The sequence below is a fragment of the Fusarium keratoplasticum genome, chromosome 11, assembly GCF_025433545.1.
Source record: "Fusarium keratoplasticum isolate Fu6.1 chromosome 11, whole genome shotgun sequence".
In the NCBI taxonomy this organism is placed as follows: domain Eukaryota; kingdom Fungi; phylum Ascomycota; class Sordariomycetes; order Hypocreales; family Nectriaceae; genus Fusarium; species Fusarium keratoplasticum.
Window position 1 is genome coordinate 1604227 of NC_070539.1, and position 8881 is coordinate 1613107.

At 49.5% G+C, this 8881-nt stretch overlaps 5 protein-coding genes across 5 annotated transcripts; 1 reads left to right on the plus strand and 4 right to left on the minus strand.

The window, feature by feature from the left end:
- Positions 1-295: 295 nt before the first annotated feature.
- NCS57_01334600 (MFS domain-containing protein) lies at positions 296-1960 on the plus strand (the record flags this gene model as incomplete). Its single annotated transcript, XM_053062987.1, has 3 exons — positions 296-377; positions 432-1357; positions 1409-1960. The coding sequence occupies 3 exons, from the start codon at positions 296-298 to the stop codon at positions 1958-1960; spliced, it is 1560 nt and encodes a 519-aa protein (XP_052907882.1).
- Positions 1961-2450: 490 nt separating this feature from the next.
- NCS57_01334700 (uncharacterized protein) lies at positions 2451-3106 on the minus strand (the record flags this gene model as incomplete). Its single annotated transcript, XM_053062988.1, has 2 exons — positions 2451-2635; positions 2713-3106. The coding sequence occupies 2 exons, from the start codon at positions 3104-3106 to the stop codon at positions 2451-2453; spliced, it is 579 nt and encodes a 192-aa protein (XP_052907883.1).
- Positions 3107-4592: 1486 nt separating this feature from the next.
- On the minus strand, positions 4593-5088 carry NCS57_01334800 (CMD domain-containing protein; the record flags this gene model as incomplete). Its single annotated transcript, XM_053062989.1, has 2 exons — positions 4869-5088; positions 4593-4819 (listed from the first exon to the last, which is right to left on the minus strand). Exons 1-2 carry the CDS (start codon positions 5071-5073, stop codon positions 4593-4595), a joined length of 432 nt encoding a protein of 143 aa, XP_052907884.1. The 5' UTR covers positions 5074-5088.
- Positions 5089-5524: 436 nt separating this feature from the next.
- Positions 5525-6298, minus strand: NCS57_01334900 (uncharacterized protein; the record flags this gene model as incomplete). Its single annotated transcript, XM_053062990.1, has 2 exons — positions 5525-5652; positions 5725-6298. 2 exons carry the CDS (start codon positions 6296-6298, stop codon positions 5525-5527), a joined length of 702 nt encoding a protein of 233 aa, XP_052907885.1.
- A 125-nt stretch (positions 6299-6423) lies between these two features.
- On the minus strand, positions 6424-8141 carry NCS57_01335000 (uncharacterized protein; the record flags this gene model as incomplete). Its single annotated transcript, XM_053062991.1, has 2 exons — positions 6552-8141; positions 6424-6486 (listed from the first exon to the last, which is right to left on the minus strand). Exons 1-2 carry the CDS (start codon positions 8049-8051, stop codon positions 6424-6426), a joined length of 1563 nt encoding a protein of 520 aa, XP_052907886.1. The 5' UTR covers positions 8052-8141.
- Positions 8142-8881: the final 740 nt, after the last annotated feature.

Genomic DNA, 8881 nt, shown 5'->3' on the forward strand with positions numbered 1-8881 from the left:
TTCAACGTTCAAGAAACGTCATTCGTCATGCATTCCGGTGTTTCGCCCCAGTCGGAGGCCCGGAGCGGACCTCTCGAGACCTCCGGCACTAGTCCTGTCTTGACACGAGCAATCAGAGTGTGCTTAGACATGGACCAGCACAAGTAAGCTATGATGAATGCAATAGGAGTTGCTCAAGTAGGTCATGTCTGATATAAATTCAAGTCCTACCGACTTAATTGATCCTGCTTAAGACTCAACCTTCAGTCGCCATTGCCTCCTAGCCTTGAATGAGATATTTACTTTTGTCACCACCATGAGCTCCCCATCTGACATAGATCTGGAGCCAAAGCCAAAAACCCAATCGCCACGCAGAACACCACCTCAAGTCCCTCAAGGTGAGTTGCTTCAGTGACCTCCGGTAGGCATCCTTGCTCACATAACATCTCCAGATGTCGAGTCTAGCTCGCAGTCCGACCAAGACAAGAACCTTTATCCAGCGGACGCCCTTTCAACCCCTCGCCAGATCCTTTTCGTTGGAACTCTCTGCACAGCCATGTTCACCAACCAAGTTGGCCTGGGAAACACCCTCGCAACTGTCGGTCTGATTGGAGAGTCCTTTGGCGTCACCAATCCAGGTCAACTCTCCTGGCTCATCGCAGGCTACAGCTTGACTCTCGGCACTTTCATTCTCATCGGCGGAAGACTTGGTGATGAATTTGGCCATAAGAAGATGTTCGTCATTGGCATGAGCTGGTACTCGATTTGGTCCTTGGTTGCCGGCCTATCGGTCTACTCCAATCACGTTCTTTTCACCTTTTGCCGTGTGTTTCAAGGCATGGGTCCTGCTTTGACTCTACCAAATGCACTCGGTATCCTAGGCCGGTCTTTTGCACCTGGGCCGCGCCAGAATATGGCATTTGCATGGTTTGGTGGCGCTGCTCCCTTTGGTGCCATCGCAGGTTTCTTATTTGGAGGCCTTTTTGCCCTCGCCTGGTGGCCGTGGATCTACTGGAGCCTGGCCATTGCACTTGCTGGTATTGCTGCATTTGCTGAGTGGACGATCCCACCGCCTCTTCAGGAGAAGCAGACTAAGCCACTCCGAGAGAGACTCGAAGCACTCGATATCCCCGGCGGCTTGACTGGTGTTACCGCATTGGTATTGTTCAACTTTGCCTGGAACCAAGCTGTTGTGGTTGGCTGGAAACAGCCTTACGTTTATGTGTGTCTCATACTTGGTGTCTTGTTTGGAGCAGTGTTCTTCGGCATCGAGCTATACTGGGCGAAATTCCCTCTCTTGCCTCTAGCCTCTTTCAACTCTGACATCGGGTTCGTATTTGCATGCACAGCAACAGGCTGGGCGTGTTTTGGCATCTGGGTTGGTAATTGCTCTCTGACAAAAGAAGTTGCACACTAACGACGGTCATAGGTCTACTATATCGGCCAAGTGGCTCTGGATATTGGAGGAAATACTCCTCTTCAAATAGCAGCCTGGTTCGTTCCCGTCATCCCCATTGGCTTGGCATCAGCCTTAGCCGTGGGCAAGTTGATTGGGAGGATTCCAGCGTCTTGGATCATGGTCGTCGGTCAGGCTGCCTACCTCGTGGGCTCCATCCTCGCAGCAAGTCGACCTCCTCATTCTATTTACTGGACCTATTATTTCTTCAGCGTCCTCATCATTACTGTCGGTATGGATACGTCATTCCCGTCCGCTGTCATCATCTTCTCGAACGCGGTGCCTCGGGAGTTTCAGGGAATGGGTGCAAGTGTTGTCCTGACTGTGATCAACTACAGCATCTCAATTGGGCTTGGATTTGCGGGTACTGTCGAAACTAATATCAACAAGGCGGGAAAGAATGAACAAGATAGACTGTTGGGTTATCGAGGGGCTCTATGGTTTTCGGTCGGCCTGGCTGGGCTTGGATTTGTGCTCAGCTTGTTGTTCATTACAAAGGGACATTTGTTAAGAAAAGAGAACTAAATGGTGGATTAGAGGGGCTTGATTGCGAGACTTTTGTTAACCTATGACTACATGCTTCAATACGTGATAGCATGTCCTTTTGAGAGGCTGTCTCTAAAGATGGACTCAAGTTGCTTGGTGGGCCATTCAACCTCTCCTTTCTCTCACAACACTAGATCTCTATGAATCGAAGCCTAAAACTAAATGGCTTTTCATCCTAATCAGGCTCGGCAGTTCCGGGACTTGATCCAATAGCCTAACCGAGGGTGGGGAGGACCAATTGCTTGATTGGCAAACACAACTCTTGAACCGGTCGGTTTAGGGGCCTCGCAGTTGTGGCGTTGAGACAGTGATGTCCCGTTTGAGGTTTCACAACATACACGAATGACCCAACGCTTTCCACACAACGAATCAAAAATAAGTTTCAAACCGAGCCGCTCTGCCAAGGGAGGCTGAGTCTCAGGTGACCAGACCAACCCCTGCTTTCCAAGTAATTAACCGCTTGTCAGCTTCAAATCCCCGCACCGGCTGCCCGACCAAGTGACGATATCTGTTGCAGTCCTTTGAGAATGTTGAGAATATTCCGGCTCCGTTTTTCTTCTCTATACTGGTTGTTTGTGATGAACTTGGCGACCTTGACTGTAACCACGCGACAGTTATTAGTAACCAAGTTGTAGTAGTCGCCGAAATCATTCACTGTTTAATGTCGGAAGATGTTAGAATAAAAGAAAGTTTTGAACATTTCGTGTCGAATTATGCGCTTTTTAACTTACTCACTGACTCGATGTACTCAGCCGGCGCCCTTGTTCGTCCAATCCACTCGTATGTGTTGCCAAATTCCATCTCACGTTGGAAGTTGTAGGCTTTCAGCTTAGTAGTACCTCCGGTCTTGACAAGCTGGTTATCTTCAAAGGAGCCCCAACTGAAGGTCATGCCAACCGTGCCAGCTGTTGGGTAAGAATCGGCGCTATCATCGACAAGTAATAGAGCGAAATGAAAGCTGATGGACGAGCGTGGAGTTTTCCCCCACTTGATGATAAAGACAGATGATCCAGTCTGCTCCTCTTCGTAGAGATCGGCATCGCGTTTGGCTAGAATGGAGTCAATAAGGTCGTTATCGGTCTTCTCTCTCTCGCCTGAAAAGTTGGCGCGTGGGATGAGCGGCATCTTGGCAGGGGGACAAAAAGTGCCAAGACCAGAACAATTCGAAGACGAGCAACCTCACATGGGCATTATAACTGTAGTATGACTGCCTGGGAATGCCCCATTTTTATATCTGATGACTGAGCGTAAGATCAAAAGTTGCCGCCGTGGCGCCTGCGTCATCCTGTTCGCCTGGGTGTTTCGACCAATTATTGAGAGCTGTCAACTCATGCAGGGCGAGGTTCAGCTGTGCATAGCCAACAGTAGGCAGCAACTTGCCCCGGACCCGCTATGGGCTCAGCGGCCGTGGTTTATTTAAAGGCTGATGGCCATAACCTATGGAAGGAAAAGCGGCTGCGTGTGCATCTGAATTGATTGTGTAAACCTTGCAAGCGACGACCCTGGAAGATGTCCAAATCAAACATTTTAATGCGTATTTTCCAACGACTGCTGCCTTTCCATGCCTCAGCCTGGGAGTTCACCAGCGAACCTGTTCAGGCGTTCCTTAACGAGCCGGATCCCCAGCTCCGCGATGCACTTACTGCCAAATGGAAGGAAAACATGACATGGCAACTTAATGTAATCATTGTTACTGTGAGTTTCGCTTTCTTAAAAGTGTAGAGACTAACTGCTAATCTACTCGCGTTTACATCATAGAGTTCAGTCATCTGCAGTTTGATCGCCGGCTCCTTCAGCTGGCCACATTTTGAGGCGTCCAACAGCGAATCAACGTGTATCCATTTAACCAAAGCGGCATGGTACAGTGCCATGATTCTCTCTCTATCATCCATTGCTGCAGGCTCTCAGTTACTTGTGGCTCTTCATCGGATCAGCTGCTATCCGAACAGTCAAGATATGGTTCGGGGTCTCCTTATCGGCAAAAGAGCCAGTGCCGAAGCCGTGGATTCGGCCGCAGAGACTGGCCAGAGGCGACAGGAGCAGGTGACATCACAGGCATATCTCTGGCAGATACCTGTCATGTTACTTAACGGGAGTCTGTACATGTTTGCCGGCGGGCTCTGCATCATTGCATACTGGGATATCGACCGGACACTCAGAGCTCAAAAGAATTGGAGTACGGTAAGGTCTCTTGCGCAAGGGGATTCCACTTTCCCGTTATTATGATAATCCAAGCTCCCGTTGCTAACTCTTTCGTTGCCAGGTTATACTCATCCTAACGTTTACTGTTTCCATTGGATTTTCACTATTTAACTACTTGTTTAGCTCAGCGGGCTTATATTATTACCTCAAACAGATACGCAAACTATTCGTAAACCCTTCATGTTAGATATGAACTAGTCCCTCAATGCTACTTCCTCATTACCCCCCGTCTTTGTCTATCGAGATACAAGAAAATGTCATGGCTGAGCTGAATAAAGAATGTATTATAAATTGCCAAGAAAGAGGTTGACCCGAGATTGTTTTTTCGGACCATCAAAACGGCAAGCTGTGAAATGAGGCGATGAGATGCTCCTAACTTGTATAGAATGTGCAATATCATGAGCTCACTCTAAGAACTCTGGGCCTGGCTTGCTTCTGCGCCGTTCTCTGCCTGGAACTCCTTGATTGCCTTTTCGGTAACCCTCATCGCTTCAATTCCAACAGGAACACCGAGGTAGATCATTGATTGCAAGATGGCCTCCCTAATCTCAACCTCTGTCAAACCGTTCCGTAGGGCTCCCTTGGTGTGAAGCGCCAGCTCTGGATAAGCCTTTTGCGCCGTTAGAAAAGCCAAAGCTGTAAACTGGTTAGTGACAAGATGTCAATGGGTCGCTGGATCACGTACTCAGCAAGCTCCTCTGCTTCCTGTCGAGCCCAGGGCGTGTCCAGACCGTACCCCATGCGTACTCAGTGATGAGCTCTTGGGCTGGCTTCCAGTACTCGTTTTGGAGCGATTCGACTGCCTTGGTGACGTATTGCTCGCCAAGGACCTCGCCACGCACCTCGAGGCCCTTCTTGAATGTTTCGCTGAACTCTTGATTTTGCGACATGGTTATTGTTAAGAAGAATTGCAGTGAGGGGTTCGCGAGTTCAACTTCCGTGGTTTGCATGTGACTTGTAGTGCCGGATGCTCCGCAATCGGTCCGGACGACCGAGGACCTAGGTCCGGTTACGGAACGATCGACAACTCCATAAATGACGACACAAGCCAGTATTGGAACAGTATTCCATGTAATCAGTGCGCTGCTGTAGCTCTCCCCTACTTGGTACTGAGCCGACATTTTGAGTATTTCTCATACTTGGAATGTTCCGTTTTCTGGATTATGCTAGGATACATGGATCGCAAGGAATGAAATGAAGTGCTACAACAGGCTCAGCACACATATTTCTGATGATTTCTGTGAGCACTTGCGGACCGCATTGCTCATCCCCCCCAACACTGGTGAGTTCGATAAAGTTACAGGTTCAATTTCGTGTAATACAATATTAGAACGCGAAATTTCAGCCGCGAATAATAGCCGTGTGCCACTCAAAAAAATTCAAGGTCTCCGCAGTGCAACCCGGGTTTTCAGGATCAAGAAAAACCATGCAGAGAAACCCGTTCGGGTCATCCTGGGCAGTGTCTGGATCTATGGTATTGTTAGTTAATAACTTCGCCTGTGAAACCTTTGATGCAGATGAAAGGGAATAAGGTTACTTACGCCCCTTTGGGACCTTATTTCCTCGCCATCGCCCATTGCACCACTGCTGCTTCTCTAAGAAAACTTCATTTGCCTCGTTTTCGCCCCCGCTCAAGGGACGTGCATTCAGAGCCATGAGGCTCAAGATAACGGGTAGCTCACCCCCTAAGCCCAATGAGGCCGGGGCATGAGAAGAAGGGTTACGATATGTTTCAGGAATCAGTCCTGGCACCCAGCTAGGCGACTTCCCAGCCACGTACCGCACTGGGGCCGGCCCTTCTGCCACAGGGCTCTCAAGAGTCACGACCTGGGAGAGGCCACTCTGAATTGCTCGTGAGTGGAAGATTCTAAGCAGGTCCCAATGAGATTGGTACACCAACGGATCCATATCCGTGACCATGATGGGTAGCAGAGGGTTGCAGGCAAAAACTGCAAATGTCTTGTACTCTTGGGCTGCCACGTAGGAGCCTGTTGAGGGGTCCAGGATGTAGTTGCCGGATGTATCAAGGTGAAATAGGTATCCTGTAGCATCGCTCGAGTTTCGATGCCAATAGTATCCAACAGCCTCGGACACTTCACCATTCAAATAACGCATGACTTTGCTCGGAATTTCACCTGCGTAACCACCAGGCGAACGTGGTGGAACGAAATTCAAGTATTCATCCACTTCAGGTTCCTGTATGAGCAGTTTGTTGAGAATAAACAAGAAGCTCAAAGATTCTAGCGGATGTTGGGACCGCCTAGAACCCCTCGAAGAACCCGGAGTTTTCGGCCCCTGCTTGACTAAAATCCACCAAGTTAGCAAAAGCCCTTGTCGTATGATCTGGGACCATGGCCACTGCGCTTACAAAGAACCCAGGATTGCGGCCAGTTAAAGTGCCCTCGTTGTTTGTTCCCTCGCGGCTAAACCCTTGTTGAGTGGTTGTGGGAGAAGGTTCCGGTCTGTAAGCCCAAGAATTGCCATTACGAGCCCTAATGACATCTTTGATTGCATCTTGGCCGTGGATGCTTGCCAGATTCAAAATCGAATTGCCTTGGGCATTGCAGATATCCAAGTCTGTCTCAGGATCAAGCCACCAATCAGAGAGCAAACGCTGCAATCCGAAGGCCGCCATTGCGAATAGAGGGGAGGAGACTGGCTTGAGGTAATTTTCATCCGTTAGAACTATCATGCCCCACGTTTCGGCCCAGGCTTGGTATGCAGTGCTGCTGGATTTTGCTGAGCCTAAAAAGCGCTTCTCGAGGACTGCTAGCCTCGAGTCGTGACTGGTCGGGTCCCTTTCAGTCTCTTGAACATGTCTTATGGCATGGGATCTGATAAGACTGCAAGGGTACTGGGAAGGTCCAGAGTTTGGTGCAGCATTTCCGGCACACTGGCAGGTGGTCTTGTTCAACGCGCAAGGATCCGTGATGAGAAATTTCAGACAGGCCATAGCGATAAACGCAAAAGCCTTTCCGAACTCGCAATGGGTTGTCTCGAAGTAGTCTGCCGCAGTCAAACTTTTGAAGTGCCAGATCTCGGTTTGCTTGTCATAGGTGATGAGGCTGCCACACAAGTCATTGATTCCACCTCTCCGAAGTAGTCTCTCAGCTTCCCCATTGAGCTCATCAACCTCATCTGAGTATGGATCGATAAGCATTACCATAGAGAGTTGCTGAGTATTCAGAGGCTGATATGAGCATAGAACCCACTGGAAGGCCCTTAGAGCAAGATGCTGCTCGCGCTCAGATAGCTTCTCAAATGCCCTCCAAGCAATGCGGTACGCATCTTTGCTCTCCGATAGGGTCTGTTTAGCTTTCTCCTGAGGGTCTCTCTTAGAGCCACCACTTATCCAAAGAGTCTCCGCAGCTCTGTTCTTGTGTTCATCCAAGTGAGACTGGAACGCGCCCTGTTCTGCAGCTTGATGCAAAAAGTCGTCAATGGGGCTATCCTCCTTGCCACGGATATGATCCCAAGCGATGGCCTCATCGCCCTCAGGAGCTGGCTCTTCAATATCTTGAAGCCGATACCCTTCCGCTAGATCTTCCTCGAGATGTGAAGACGTTGTCCAGATGTCGCTTGTATCCCCCAGATCGCCGTGGCTGGATGCGACCTGGGATAATTGGTCGTCAGTCTTCCCTGATACACTTTCTTTGTCTGATGAAACCTCCACAGGTCCATCAATTGAAATGATTCTGAGTGTTAGCAGCATGATTGTTCGGAGATGACCAGCTATATGTCGAGCAATCACTTCAGGCTCAAGAACCGTAGAGTAAGAAGACGCCTCAAGGTCGCTCTCGTTGATGGGTAGAGCCGTGGTCTGCTGACCTACGCGTGCCTTCAACCGCTTTTTCTCGCTTTCTGCCATTGCTGTTTGGTCCGATGCATTTCTTTTATTGTCACCGTCTTTTTCCTTTCTTTGCAGAGAATCCTCCTCTTCCTTGATAGAGAGACAGCAAAGGGGACACTCATTCCGTGGTCGCGGGGGAGAAGTTTGACTCTGTCGTACGATCGTTTCTTCTTGTGGACCTGTGAGGGTCATTTTGCTGTGTTCGTTGCTGAGATGTTTCTTGAGATCCTCTGCGCTAGGAAATTTGGTGATGGCATCGTGGCATAAGGGGCAAATCCATTGTGAAGGTGCGTGCACCTGACGGTACCACTCTGTGCCATGTATTTGTAGCATGTGCTGCAGCCATTTGCTGGAGGTTGAGAACCTGGGCAGGGACGGTGATTTCATGCAATCCTCAGATATGCAAACAAACGGCCTGTGATCCTCATTGACATGCTGCCTGTCGTATACCATGTTGGTGAAGATTCTTCATTCACGCGAGGGGTTATGGGCCAACTCACCGCCAATTATCTCCTTTCAAAGTATCTTTGAGAAGAGGACTGAAACACCAGTCACACGTTTTGCTGCCTTCGGCTGGCTTGGGATAGTCAACGTGGCTGATTAGGATTGACGCTGCTCCACGGTGTGCTGAGCGCTCAGCGCCCAATCTAGACAATGCTTCCCTAGTGTTGATTGTCGTTGGCTTTGAATGAGGCGGGGCAGGATGGTGATGAGAGGCTGAAGCCGTGTCTAGAAACGTAGCCTGGCTTTGCATGGCGGCTTCCGGTGTGCCTTCACCAGTTGCATCTTCTGGGATAGGAGGCAGCCGAGGAGATCGCTGTCTTCTCTGAGGTTCTAGCTTTTTTCTT